At 34.4% G+C, this 15,836-nt stretch overlaps 1 protein-coding gene across 1 annotated transcript in view; it reads left to right on the top strand.

Moving 5' to 3' along the window:
* The window catches only part of LOC107605064 (cystinosin homolog), a 4,025-nt gene extending 604 nt beyond the window's left edge, over positions 1-3,421 (top strand). The window contains exons 3-8 of the mRNA XM_016306806.2: positions 292-381; positions 497-621; positions 1,626-1,668; positions 1,931-2,048; positions 2,134-2,183; positions 3,041-3,421. Of these exons, the coding sequence (XP_016162292.1) occupies positions 292-381; positions 497-621; positions 1,626-1,668; positions 1,931-2,048; positions 2,134-2,183; positions 3,041-3,196 (582 nt within the window). The 3' untranslated portion in view covers positions 3,197-3,421. The remainder of the gene's footprint in view (positions 1-291; positions 382-496; positions 622-1,625; positions 1,669-1,930; positions 2,049-2,133; positions 2,184-3,040) is intronic.

The raw sequence follows: 15,836 nt of genomic DNA, 5'->3' as shown, positions 1-15,836 counted from the left end.
CTGTGAATTTCGGATTTCAATATATAGCTAACAAACATCAATCGGATTATTGCTTTAATGTGGACTCATGTTTGTTATCTATAGGGAGTGTTTTAACTTGTTAAAATTTTCGAAAACAAAATGGCTTAAGCATATGGAATCAAAGTGAGCATTAACCTAAACTCGTTTCTTTTGTGCCATGCCATACTGTTAAGGATCTGGTTCTCATTTTCATGAAATCTTTGATGTGGGGGATCTTAAATCAGCAATCTTATTCTTACGACTTTGATTCTTTTTATTAATCTATTTCAGATGATACCTGTGGCTGCCAATGATGTTGCTTTCTCAATCCATGCTGTTCTACTAACAGCAATCACCCTATTCCAGATTGCAATCTATGATGTAAGATGAACATCTCCTCCATTTGAGATTATTATTTTGATTCTCCATTCTATTGCTTGAATTTTTTATTTTTCTGAACTTGGTACTTTTGTTTTTTTTTTCCCCCTCATTGTAGCGCGGGGAACAGAAAGTCTCCAAAATTTCTATTGGAATTGTCTCTGTTGCTTGGCTTACTGCTGCAGTCTGTTTCTTTATTGCTTTGCCTACTCATTCCTGGCTCTGGCTTCTCTCCATTTTCAAGTATGATTGTGCTTTTATTTGCATCCCTTTCCTGCTTTCTAACCTTCAATTTAACTCCATAGAATATATGTTTTGATGTGATCTTAGCGTTATACTGGATTTAGTGCATTGAGATTTGATATTGTTGAATTTAATTTTGTTTTATTATAAATTTGAGGGATCTGATGTGGTAGGTATTGGTAGAAATCTCAGTGCATTCTGAGACCATCATACTTCCACCTTTAACTGGAACTTTGGTGGCACATCAGGAGAAAGATTATTTCATATTTTGAATAATGGTGGCTACTCACATGAATATGTTTTCATGTGAAGATGATATTTAAGATATTAACAAGTATTATGTTTAGCAGTTTAGTCAAACATGTCAAACCATGTAGCAGTTCTTAGTTATCATCTTAACATGAAGACATCCTCATAAGTAGTCACTTTGAATAATTTAGGCAACAAAGCAAATAAATTCTCTTCATCTATATAGTTAGTCAGCACTAATAAGTAATGAAGACTGTTAAGAAATCGATGCTTTGAATGGAAGTATTTTGGTTCTAATTTGAGAGTCCTACAAATTTTTAAATCTTACATGATAAGCCTCCCAAAGAATCTTGATTTAACGTTGTGTCAGACAGGTTCATGAATAATTCTTTTGAGATGGTTCATATTTTGGTTATATATAATATATTATAGGCTTATCTACAAAACATTTTCTATGGTAGGGGTCTAGGAGACATGATTTGAAGTACAACTCCTATTGTGTTCCTTTTTGTGTCCCAGTACCCAGTTCCTTCCATTAGACTTGTTGGTTATTTATTGTATTATCTTAGTGCAACAGCTTAGAGTTGTGTTCCTTTTTCCTGCTACTGTGTATGTTGGTATCTTAGTCAGATGATATCAGCTTTCATAAGTCTGTGGAGTTATATTTGTTCTCCTCTTTCAGCTTCACCATGCTTTGACATATAAATGTGATTTAATTTCATTCTAAATTTTTTCTTAAATTGTTTATATTGCAGTGGAATTCAAGTATTTATGACAGTTATAAAATATATTCCCCAGGTAAGGATTCTTTCAAATTTATTTCTGCTTCGAATTTATATGATTGTCGAAATCCCATTTTCATCTATTTTCTCTGTTTTTAAACTAAAACCTGTTAGCAGAGACTTTTTTTTAAACATAATTTGTTATCAGAAACTAATTTGTTGGTTATGCTCCAAAGGCAGATGAATATTTTCATTATTTATTTATTTTTTGAAATCCCTATAATCATTGTCTCAAGACTAGATTTATTTCGCTTGAATAACTTGTGTTGTGAATTTAGGCAATCTTTAACTTCCTAAGAAAAAGCACTGATGGCTTTAGCATCGGTAACATTCTACTTGATTTTTCGGGAGGGGTCGGAAACTACTTACAAATGGTTGTGCAATCTGTAGATCAAGGTCTGTCATCTCTGCTATTGCTATAACTAGCCATTTGATTCTGTATTTTCACATTTAACAAATTTTAAACATGTCAAATTTCCAGATTCATGGGTTAACTTTTATGGGAACATAGGCAAAGTGCTGCTATCTCTGGTATGGAAAACTCAACTCTTGAGTTTTACTTATTTGTTATGTCTATTTCTTCTCCTTCAATTTTTCATGCAGTGGTGGTTCTAGTTCTCATTTTGATTGTGATATCGAATAATCTTTAGATTCATATTTCATAATTCTATTCTAAGTCGGTTAAGGAAAAAAATTGATGGTATAACAGCAACAGATCTTATCACTCAAACAGAATAGTAGATTATGTGTTTCTATTCCAAATCGTCACAACATGGCTAGAGAGTGATGCAACTAAAACATTGAAAAAAGTATTCAATGTATTGGATACACCACCATTTTTTATTATTAAAAAAAAAAATTGGAAAACCTTCTGAAGTTGGGAAGGAGAAATTTTCTTTTTGAAAAGATTAATTTCAAAAGTCTCTTTATGTTAGAGAAGGGTGGACGCTTAATTCTGCTGCAACCCTAAAATATCTATTTTAATTTTTAAAACCATTGCTCTAGGTTCATTATGCAAATTTATTTATAACATAGAGGATAAAATTATAAGAATTTAATTTTGATGCACGGTGTAGTAAAGTAGATTTATATGTGCATTCAATTATGTAATGCTACATCAACAAAAATACTTACTTTTTAAATTGACCGTGTGAATGGTAATACAAAAAAACAAATGTGATTAGATGAGTAAATGATTCTATAAAATGTTTTACACTGTTAGTGTATCAAAATTAAATTCAAATTATAATCCAAAAAGATGAAAATAAAAATAAAAAGATAAAAATATCAGTAAACATAAGTCATTCTTACATTGGTCAGTCAATAATTAAAGCTTTTATATTACTGTTTTAAAGTTCTTGTCTTTTTGATGGACTACACCACTGCAGATATCAGTATTGTTTGATATTCTTTTCATCATACAACATTATGTGTTGTATCCAACTGCTAAAAAAGGCTCCAAGTGGGTAGACTCTTCCGAACAAGATGAACAAGTGAGAGAGCACCTTGTCGCTCCTGATCAAACAGCACAAGAGAATGTGTAAGACACATGATCTGTTTCATAGTGTGTATATTAGTCCCTTCCCATTTTCATATCAGTAGCAAAACAACCAAAGGATGTTTTATAGTGCCATACTCCCGGGGCGCCGTTTAGATTTCTGAAGCACCAATGGTATTATTTGTTGTATAATTTAAGCTTCACATTCTTTATGGTAATTTGTATCCTGAATTCATATCTAATCAAGGGCCTGGCTTTTATTTTGTCACAAGAAGCTGATTCCTCTGTAGATATCGCTAGATCAAATTAGAAATTAGAAATGTATCTAATCAAAGCTATAAATAAATCATCATTTGAAAAAAAAAAAGAGCTGTATCCAAATAATGATTGTAACACACAAGCTATATCTATCGTACAATATGATTAATATGGAAATGGGTTAGTTGAGCTTCGGCTTATAGGAGCTTAGCCTGAAGTGCAAATTAGCGGCCTGAGTGTAGGTCTATTATTCATAAACATACCTGTAAAACACCAAAATATTTTTTTTCTGAAAAATACACTAGATTTGCTATTATAATTTGCATCCACAATAGACTTTTCCGTTAAGACTATGAATTTTGAACAAGACAAAATGTTTTTATGCTGAGTAGTTATTTTTGTTGAGTTTACCATCAATAGAAAATAATGTTTTCTTGTAGTTAGAATAAGAGAGAAAGAGAGAGATTTCCATGATAACAAAGAATAAGCAAGAAAAATGGCTCCAAATACCATGAAAGGACCTTAGAGTGAAGTGCTAATAGAGTAAGCAAGAACAGAGAGTATAGGGTTTGTTACTTGGGAAAGAAGTAAGGATTAATTTATTACGATTTTTATATCCATATACTTAATATACGCATCAACAGTATTGGATAATAAGTAGGTAGTTACTCTTTTTAACTGCATAACTAACCTAGCTAACAAACTAATCCCTTAACATTACTCAAGTAATTATGATATTAGGTTGAATTCTCAAAAACTCAAAGAAACTTAATATTATCTTAGAAATTTGGATGAAAAAGATCTATGCTATTTATTGTCTTTTCTTTTTTTTTCAGTGGTCCCAACTCAAGTGGAACCCACAACTTTAAAATAAAAATTCTGGTGTCTGATTATTTAATTTTTGTCAATATATTTAATTTATTGCTTGGAGTATCTTTGGAGTTGCCTATTTAACTGCATAGGTTATAAAAAATTATTTTTTTATGCTTTCGCATTTAGACAGGTTCTTGTTTGAATCTCAATTTTTTCAACAAAGTGGTATCTAAAACTTTGGTTGTTTATTTCTATGTTGTTTAAATGGAAGAAAATATTCAAAGGCTAAATATGGTCAAATTGAATTCCAAAAATTACTCGATTTGGAAGACCCTCATGAGAGATATACGGTACAGCAAGGACTTATATGATCCTGTGAAGGAGGATAAATCCAAAGGTACTAAATCTGATGCTGAATGGAAAAAGAATCAGAAGACATTTGCTTTGATTAGGCAATAACTTGATCTTAGTGTGTTTTCATATGTTGACATCGAAACTAATGCTGAGAAGATGTGGAAGAAATTGAAGGAGTTATATGAGAGGAAAAATGTGCAAAACAAAGCATTCTTGATTCGGAAGCTAGTCAATATGAAATATATTGAAGGTAAATCAATACTGGAGTACTTGAGTATATTTCAAGAGATTGTGAAACAACTAACAAATAATGACATTACTTTAAATGATGAGTTGCAAGCCTTGTTGTTGCTAAGTTCTTTACCTGATAGTTGAAAAGTTTTGGTTGTGACACTAACTAACTCAGCTACAAAAGAAAAGTTGATATTAGTAATGGTTAAAGAGAGCATGTTGAATGAAGAAGTCAGAAGAAAAGAATGGGGTTTGATTAATGTCTCCTAGTCAGAAGCACTTGTTTCAAAGTCACGGGAGATAAGTCAAAGTAGAAAACCTCACAATTCTAACAGGTCAGATAGTTGAAGCAAATCAAGAGAAAAATACAAGCCAAGAAAGGAGTTCATTTGTCACCATTGTGGCAAGCCAGAGCATATCAAGAGGTATTGTAGGTTCTTGAAAAGAGAACAATCAAGGGAAAGAAACGAAGACAAAGGTAAAGATAGTGATAAAAAAAAACTGCTGCTATTGTTTATGAAGATATTCTTATTACATATGATGAAAATTATGTTAATCTTGTCAGTGATAATTCCACTTGGATTATGGATTCTGGTGCCTCATGTCATATCACTCCTAGGCGTGAATTTTTCACTTTTTATACTACTAAAAATTTTGGCAAGATCAAATTGAGAGATATAGAGGTGTGTGATATCATTGGTATGGGTGATGTGTGGCTTGAAACCAACATGAGATGCAAGTTGCAGTTGAAGAATGTTAGGCATGAGCCAAATATGTGGTTCAATCTGATTTCACTGAAGGCATTAGATCAAGAGGGATATTGTACTTCTTTTGGTAGTGAAAAATGCAAGATTACCAAAAGGGCTCTCGTTGTTGTTAAAGAAGATAATAGTCTCATTACTTTCTACCGATTACAAGCAAAGTTGTGCAATGAAGAGGCGAATGTAGATGATGATTCCTCTTTTGATTTGTGGCATATGCGTCTTGGTCACTTGAGCGAGAAAGGACTAATCGTCTTAGCCAAGAAGTACTCACTTCCCGTAAAAGGTACAACTTTAAATACTTGTACTCATTGTTTTGTTGGAAAGCATGCTAGAGTATCATTTCATAGTTCTGGACCTCGTCGGATATCACATATTCTAGATGTAGTTCACACTGATATTTGCACTATGGATGCTAAGACATTAGGCGGTGCATCATACTTTGTTACTTTTATTGATGATTATTCTCGAAAAGCACGGACTTTTATTTTGAAATCTAAAAGATCAGGTACTCGGTATCTTCAAACACTTTCATGCAAGTATTGAAAGAGAAACAGGAAAGAAATTGAAATATGTTCAAGGAGATAATGATGGTGAATATAGGGGTCTGTTTGAAGAGTATTGTAAAGGACATGGGATCAAGCTTAAGAAGACGGATCCTAAGACTCCTCAACATAATGGAGTTACAGAGAGAATGAATCGCACTATCAATAACCGAGTCAGGTGTATGCTCTTTTATGCAAAGTTACCTAAATCCTTTTGGGGTGAAGCAATGAGAACTGTAGTAGATTTGATCAACCTTTCTCTTTCAGTTCCACTAAATGGTGATGTTCCAGAAAAAAGTTTAAAAAGAAAAAGATGTCTCCTATAGTCACCTGCGAGTGTTCGACTGCAGGATTTTTATTCATATTCCAAGAGATGAAAGGTCTAAACTAAATGAAAAGTCAAAGCAGTGTATCTTCATGGTTATGGTCACGAAGACTTTAGTTACAGATTATGGGATTCGGTGAGCAAAAAAATAATTAGAAGCTGAGATGTGATTTTTCTTAAAGACCAAACTATTGAAGACCTTGAGAAGACAGATAAGCCAACAATAAGTGTTAGACATTCTACTAACAATGAACCTGGTCCTTCCGCTAGACCTCTTGTTGATGGAGGAGATGTACAAGTTGATAATGATGGTGATGATTTGCATGATGAACTGATAAACCACTATTTTATGGTTTATCTTGTATTCAATTGAGTGATTTTTATCAATTCTCTGCTCACTTATTCATATAATTTGCATGGTTTTATAAATCCTTCCTAATTCTGTGATATAGTTGAAAACATGTTTCTTTAGTCTTAATTTAGCTAATTTTAATCCTCTCTTATTATCATTCGATGCCATGATATGTGTGTTAAGTGATTTCAGGGATTATGAACCTACACCTCAACCTGAGGTGCCAGATGCAAAAGTTTCACCAGATGTTGAAATTTCACTTGAACCACTAATTGAGCCTGAATTGAGAAGATCTACTAGAGAGCGTCATTCTTCTCAGAGATACTCTCCTCATGAGTATGTAATGAACACTGAGATTGGAGAGTCAAAGAGCTATCAAGAAACTATGTCTGATGAGCATAAAAAAGATTGGTTGAAGGCCATACAAGAAGAAATAAAATCCTTGCATGAGAATCATAGGTTTGAATTGGTGATGCTACCGAAAGGTAAGAGAGCATTTAAGAATAAATGGATGTCCAAACTGAAAGCAAATAAAAATGTCTCACGATTAAGGTACAAAGCTCAATTGATTGTGAAAGGATTTGAGTAGAAGAAAGCTATTGATTTTGAAGAGATTTTCTCTCCAGTTGTAAAGATATCATGTATTCGAGTTGTGCTTTGATTGTCATCTAGCTTGAATTTAGAGATTGAGCAACTTGATGTGAAGACTGCATTCCTTCACGGTGACATAGATAAAGAAATTTATATGGAACAACTAAAGGGTTTCGAGGTTAAAGGAAAGGAGCACCTTGTGTGCAAGTTGAAGAAGAGCTTATATGGGCTGAAGTAAGCGCCAAGACAGTTGGGTATAGTAAGACTTTTTTTTATCATTGTGTGTATGTTAAGAAATTCTCTTATGATAATTTTATAATTCTCTTACTTTATGTTGATGACATGTTGATTGTTAGTCATGACACTAAGAAAATTGAAAGTCTTAATAAAGACTTGAACAAATCCTTTGCTATGAAGGATTTGGGCCCTGCAAAGAAAATCCTTGGCATGAGTATCACTCTTGATAGGAAGAATGGGAAAATGTGATTGTCGTAGAAAAAGTATATTGAGAAGGTTTTAGAGAGATTTAGCATGAGTAATTCCAAACCTATTAGTACTCCACTTGCTAGTCATTTCAAGCTGAGTTCGTGGCAATGTCTCACAAGTGAGAAAGAAAAAGAAGAAACGAAGAAGATTCCATATGCATCTGCAGTTGGCAGTTTGATGTATGCTATGGTTTGTACGATGCCAGACATTGCTCATACTGTTGGAGTTGTTAGTCAGTTTCTCCCTAATCCTGGCAAGGAACGCTGGCAAGCAGTGAAGTGGATTTTCAGATACCTTAATGGTACTTCCAAAGTTTGTTTATGCTTTGGGAGTGGCCAACCTGTGTTAGATGGCTACACAGATGCGGATATGGCTGGGGATCTTAATTCAAGAAAGTCTACTTCTGGTTATATGATGACTTTTGTAGGGGGTACTGTGTTGTGACAATCTCGACTTCAGAAATATGTTGCTTTGTCTACTACAAAGGCAGAATATATTGCTGTTGTTGAAGCTTTTAAGAAACTCTTGTGGATGAAGAAATTTTTATAAGAGTTAGACATCAATTAAGAAAAGTTTGTGTTATTTTGTGACAGGCAAAGTGTTATCCATCTCAGCAAGAATCTGACGTTTTCATTCTAGATCGAAGCACATAGAGGTGAGGTATCATTGGATACGTCAAGCACTTGAGATAAAGTCATATGCACTTGAGAAGATCTATACTAATGATAATGACTCATATATGATGACTAAGAGTTTACCTGCAGCGAAATTTGATTCTTGCAAAGAGAAGACATGCTTGGTAGAGCAGCCTATTCCCACTTGAGTCGGTGAGGAAGAGATTTGTTGGTGGATTCCCAACTCAAGTGGGACCCACAACTTTAAAACAAAAATTTTGGTGTTTGATTATTTAATTTCTGTCATTATATTTGCTACTTTGAGTATCTTTGGAGTTGCCTATTTAACTGCACAGGTTGTGAAAAATTATTTTTGGTGCTTCCACTATTAGACAGGTTCTTGTGAACCTCAATTTTTCTAACACCTTTGCCTCTTTGATTCTGTTTTCTATTTTGTCCACTTTTATCTAAGTATCTATCTTACTGGCTACTGTGTTCAAGGAATGGAGTGAAGCAACTTATCCTCCTTGGTCACACAGTCTTGGCTATGTTGTCTCAAATGACATAGTAAGAATAGTATACAAGAAATACAGAGATGGCTATTTAAAGGTAGTATATAATTAAATCCATTACTTGTTTAAAGCTAAATGTAAATTTTGTGTTTGATCTCAAACACATATGTGAACAAAAGACATTGCAATGGGAATATGGATTGCAGACATAAAGAAGGAAGGTCTAGAAGTCTGGTATGATAATGAAAGCAGAGTTTATAACGAAGGTTGCAAGGAGGGTTATATGGTAGCTCATTATCAAGGTCCTAGAGAGATGTATTAATGTGTGAGTACTACTAATACGTGATATATGAAGGTGGCTGGTGATAGTAGGGTGATAGTAGGTATTGTGTGACACTGGTAGGTGATAGATGTATAAAAAATATGAAAAGGTAGCTAGTATAACAGATGTATAAAGAATATGAAGAGGTAGTTAGCATCATATTTTTTTCTTTCTTTTTGGCTATATATAGCTACACCTTCAACCTTTGTAAAGTGTAATTTTTCTACTAATGCAATAGACATATTTCTCTCTTCCTTAGTTTGCAAAGCAGAACCTTCATTTTTCACCAAGAAATCTACAGTTCAGAACAGATTTTATCATGGTGCGATGAGTGTGGAGGAGCTGCAAATATTGCTAAGCGAGAATTGTGAACTTTTCCTCTTCCTTTTGCGATATCCATGGCAGATCGAGAAGCAAGAAGGGATAATCCAGAAAATTTGTAACTACAAACATTTTCAGTGAGTGATTTACAAAACCTCACGAGATTAATGAATCAACTTGCCAACCTTCAAATGCAAATAGGGAGATCAACATTGAATCTAATTCAAGATCAAATAAGTCCCTTCTACCTCCATCCAAATGAAAGCCCAGGTCTATTACTAACTCAAACTCCTCTTACAATTTGAAATTATCGCTCATAGGAAAGATCGGTTTGGCTATCCATCGAATCAAAGAACAAGTTGGAATTCATTAGTGGAACCATTCCAAAACCTAAAAAAATTGACTCAACCTATGAAGCTTGGGGCGCTCCCCACGGAGAAACACTTGGTCGGATAAAATGCTTACCCAACAGATCTTCCAGCTGAGCTTTCAGTTCAGTCATTTCTAAAGGCGACATCCTATAAGGAGTAATTGAAATTGGACCGGATCCAGGTACCAACTCAATTGCAAATTCAACCTCTCGGTTAGGTAGGAATTCATTAATATCATCCGGAAACACATCTGGAAATTCACATACAACCGGAATTTGCTCTAAACTCTGATCATCACCTGATACTCCTGCAGTTAATAACATAATACCCTGACATTCGGTTCCAGAACAATTTAAGTATGGAATGAGAACCGGAGGTTCTCAGTATGGTAAAGGTGCCACACACATAATATATAAGGTCCTGGGAATGCCAGAGGCAATCCTAGAACGCCGGCACTTAGATTGTAGAGCTTAAAGTATTAAACAGAAGCCATAAAAGGTGGTTTCCTAAAAATATTTAATTATAACTTAACTTAACCTTAAATATAAGTCCTATGTTTTCAAAATTAGTGTCAAAATTCTCGTTTCGATGAGCTCTACCCTATTTTGATATAATATTTACATTTCTAATCCTCCTTATTAAAAACTAATTTATTAACTAATTTAACCGGGGTTTACATCCTACCCACCTAATAAAGAATTTTGCCCTCAAAATTCAAATCTAGTTACTTGAAAAGAGATGTGGATAGTCTTTTCGCATATCTGATTCGAGTTCCCAAGTATGTTCCTCAATACCAGCTCGACTCCAAGCTACTTTTACCAATGATACTTCCTTTCCGCGTAATCGTTTAATATTAGTATCATCAATTCTCACTGGAATTACTGGAAGTGTTAGATCTTCTCTCACTTGGATTGGTTCTGGTTCTAGAACATGACTTGCATCAGGAGTATACTTCCGAAGCTGTGATACATGAAATACATCGTGCAAATTCGAAAGGTACGGCGGTAAGGCAATTCTATAAGCCACTGGTGATTTTTTTCTCGTTCTTCCCTCCCCTGGAAGCTGAAAGCTTCGTTTCTGTTGGAATGAAGGGGATGAAGGGCTTGGGTTCACTTAAAAGGGCTGGTCCGGTTGAACCGGCAGCCCGGTTTGGGTCCGGTTCAACCGATTCGGTCCTTTCGGTCCAATCTTGGACCGTTTTTTTTCAAAATTAGTGTCAAAATTCTCGTTTCGATGAGCTCTACCCTATTTTGATATAATATTTACATTTCTAATCCTCCTTATTAAAAACTAATTTATTAACTAATTTAACCGGGGTTTACATGGGATAGATGCAACACCTTTGTACTATTATGGTTGCATTATTTCCTAAGCATGGAGATTCTTTAGAATGTTCTTTGGTGTAACGTGGCCTCAAAGCTCTGGAATGATCTCAAGCACAGATTCTATGAAAGTGATTTGTTTTGGATAGCTGATCTTCAAGAGGAGATGTTTGTGATGAGATCTATCCATCACTGCATATTTCACTAAACTTAAGGAAATTTGGGAAGAATTTGATGAGTTCAAACCAATCTCAGCCTATACCTGTGGAGCATCATGCTCATGTGGACTGAAGATCATAAGAGAATATAGAGACCAAGAATATGCTGTTAAAATTTTGAGAGAGTTAAATGAGCAGTACTCAATAGTAAAATCACATATTATGTTGATGGTACCATGGCCCAGTGTGAATTCTATCTACTCTTTACTTTTGCAACAATAAAGACAATTAACTAACTCATATCAAAGTGAAGAAAGGGTGCTGGTTAATGCTGTCAATGTTGGAGGAATTGGTAATGAAAACAATAGAGGGTTTGGTATGACCTTCAATGCAAATTCTAGTATCACAAATCAAGGTGGAGAGGCAGACGTGGCCGAGGCCAAGGCAGAATTAGTGGTGGAAGAGGACTGATGAGACGTTGTTCTCACGCGGGAAGGTTTGATACACCATAAATACCTGCTACCATAAGCATGGAATTCCTCCTCATTTGCAAAAGAAATTTGGAGTAAAAAATGTGAACAATATGATTGTTGTTGAGAAAATATGTGAAAATAGTAACATATACCTGATGTGTGTTCAACTCAAGAGGAAAATAGTAAGAGCCTAGATAACTTGTTTTCCAGAGATAAAAAACAAGCCTTGATTTCTCTATTCCAACAACATAAATGTGATACTATTCATGGTTCTTTTCAAACACAAGCCATAAACACAGTGATAACTCCTTCAGCAGGTATACACCATATTTTATCAATTTTCACATTCCTTTACAGTTTACACACACGACTAGATAATTGATACTGGTGCCACTGCACATGTTACTTTTTTTTCTTCATACTTTTCACTCTCATCACACAATAGATCCTGTATTAATCAAATGTCCAAATGAAACTGAGACCACAACAACAATTAGTGAAACTATAATTTTAACACGTGATTTTTACCTTACAAATGTGTTATATGTGCCTTCTTTCAATTTTAATCTTATACCTGTGTCTGAAGTAACTAATTTTTTACCTTGCCGATTCTTATTTAACAATACATACTATGAGATAAAGGACAATTTTTTCTTGAAGATGATTAGTCATACTAGACAAAGAAGTGGCTTGTATATCTTCAATACAGATACAACTTATGTCAACTTAGAAGTAAAGAATAGAGAACTAGTCAAAACCTTAGTTAGTGTTGCTGTTGTCACAGACACTATAAATCATGAAACTTTGGCATTGTAGGTTAGGACATGTCTCAATTGATAGGTTACAAGAAATGAAAAAGAGTTATCCTTTTATTGTATATCCATGAAAACACGAGCCTTGTGAACCATGTCATTATGTAAAACAAAGAAGATTGTCTTTTCATTTGAGTCAAACAAAATCTGTCAATTTATTTTATTCCGTGCATATGGATATTTGGAGACCTATTTCTATCCCATCTTTTACTAACCATAAGTATTTTTTAACAATAGTAGAAGAAAAAAGCAGGTTCACTTGGCTATTTTTTATGAAAAATAAAAGTAAAACTCCTTCTTTTATCCAACAATTTGTGCAACTAATTAAAACCCAATTTTAAACAAAAATAAAAAAATATCAGGACTGATAATGGAGCTGAATTTATCATGAGTTTCTTTTATGGGAAAAAAAATAATTCATTAGACTTCATGTGTTGAGACCCTCAACAAAATGGAGTTGTAGAATAAAAACATCAATATATTTTGAATATTGCTAGAGCTCTCATTTTTAATGCCTATTTTCCTAAAATTTTTTGGAGATATGCTGCAACACATGTTGTACATAGTCTCAATAGAGTGTCTAGTTCATCTATTAATAATAAAAATCCTTATTAGATTTTTTTAGTAAAATGCTAAATATTCAACACTTCAAAATTTTTAGATGTGTTACATTTGCTTCAACTTTAGTTACAAATAGAAAGAAATGGGATAAAAGAGAAAGAAAATATATTTTGTTGCCTTTAAAGCAGGAACAAAATGATATCTTTTAATGGACATTAATAATAAACAATTTTTCATATCTAGAAATGTAATTTTTTTATGAAAATTCCTTTCCATATAAGAATAATCAAGTTTCTCATCAATTTGAATATGTTTCCAATTCTAATCAAGACACTAAGATTACATTTCATAATCATGATCCTATAGATGTCTTTGATAGCAGCACATTACCTTCCCATACCTTAGATTTACATCCCATTCAAGATACATTGCCAAATTCTCCTTCCAACACAATTGATGTTCAACCACGTTCAACCACAGTCAACCTTACCCATTCTTTGAGTTTACCAGCAGCACCAGCATCACATACTATCCCATCATATGATGAAAACTAATCTAATCCCCAAACCACTGATATTAATCTGCTTCCTTCACTAAGAAGATTCCATAGAGAAAGACACAAGCTGAAATACCTTGATGATTATGAATGTATGCAAACTACTGTCTCTGATAGCATCGTCCAATCATCAATCACAAAACGGTATCCTATTTTCAATTACTTGAGTTACAATTTTCTATCACAATCACATAAAACCCTTTCCATTACAATTTTCAATAATGGTGGATTTTTGGTGGGGCGGGACAGGACGGGTCGACGGGCTAGCCCGTTTGCCACCACTAACCTGCCGCTTCACCTTTGATTCCTTGCCTGCTTCATGAGAGTCACGATTCCATTATTAAGGGACATGGGGGTTACCAAAACACACTTGCTCGCTTGACTGCCCAATTTTTTTGGAAACATATGGCTAAATACATTAAAGAATATGCCAACGCTTCCTCTATTTGTCAGCAGGCAAAGTATAGTACTCAACCCTCAGCTGGACTATTAGAGCCATTGCCAATCCCAACCCATATTTGGCATGACATATCGATGAATTTTATTACAGGTCTCCCTTTATCTCACAGCTGCTCTGTTATCTTGGTGGTTGTTGATAGGTCGTCTAAATTTGTGCACCTTATTCCTTTCTTCGGATTTTACTATCCCAAAAGTGGCTAAAACTTTTGTGCGAGAGGTAGTATTCACGATTTTTTCCATTCCATTGTTTTGGATCAAGGCAAAATTTTCACGAGCAAAATTTGGGAACAGTGTTGTGGAAATCAAAGAATTATGCTGGCCAGGAGTTCAGCATACCATCCAGAGTCTAACGGACTAACATGGGGTCCTTAATCGCTTCTTGGAAATGTACGTTGTTACACGCAGGAGAATCCAAAAGACTGGTTTAAGTTGCTACTATGGGCCAAGTAGAGTTATAACACTTCATACCACTCTGCTATTAGCATGTCCTGTTTAAGACGGTTTTCGACTGAGACCCTCCAATCCTTCTCAAGTACAAACCCAGGTCTATTGACACACCGGCTGCAGGAATAACTGCTATAGCACGATGCAGTGTTGGAATCTCTCAAAAAGAATTTAGAGAAGGCATAGTTGTGAATGAAAATTCAGAAATATCGAAAGCAAAAGGAGTTCGAGTTCAATGTGGGTGATTTTAAGGCGTACCGACAAAACTACTTTACTCTGGGGCCTTGCAAAGAATAAAAAATTATCTATGAGATATTTCAGACCGTTTAAAATCATGGCATGCATTGAAAAAGTGGCCTATATGTTGGAATTGCCCACCACAGTCAGGATCCATCCTATTTTTCCCATTTCTTTACTTAAGAAATGTCCTGACAATCCAAATTCTTCTACCATTTTCATCCCACTTTTATTAGATGATCAAGGGTACAAACTCCAAACCCCTTTGATATTGGGGCACCGAATGGTCAAGCGACTTGATAGTAGCAATCCATGACAGCCGAAGAAGCTACCTGGGAGCCATATAAAGATTCAAGCTACAATACCCTTCCTTCGACCTTGAGGACAATATCATTTTCAATAGAGAAAGTAATGATATAGAAAAGGCAAAACTGTTAGAAAAGGGCCATAGTTGGGAGAGACACACAACCGCAAGGAGCCAGTAATTAGTGGAGAAGAGTAACAAATAGTAAGAGAGGGGAAAAGAGGATGGTATTGTGCAATGTGAGTCTTTTACTGTGTTATCTTCTTCAATTCCTCTGTGTGTACTCTCTATACTCTGACTGAACTAATACCTATTTGTGCAGGTGATCGAAGATCCTTGATTCTCATACTTTTTTTTCTTCTTCTTATGGTTGATATACATCCATCTTTTTATTTGAATCCATTTTCAATTTATTCCCCAAATCAGCGGTAACACCTATCATAATTCTACCTAAAAAAAATTCTAATTTATACTCATAAACTAATACAATAAATAAAATTAAAA

Source organism: Arachis ipaensis, chromosome B06 (genome assembly GCF_000816755.2).
Source record: "Arachis ipaensis cultivar K30076 chromosome B06, Araip1.1, whole genome shotgun sequence".
Classification (NCBI taxonomy): Eukaryota; Viridiplantae; Streptophyta; class Magnoliopsida; order Fabales; family Fabaceae; genus Arachis; species Arachis ipaensis.
The sequence above is the reverse complement of the archived record's forward strand: the minus strand, read 5'-3'. Positions and strand labels throughout refer to the sequence as shown.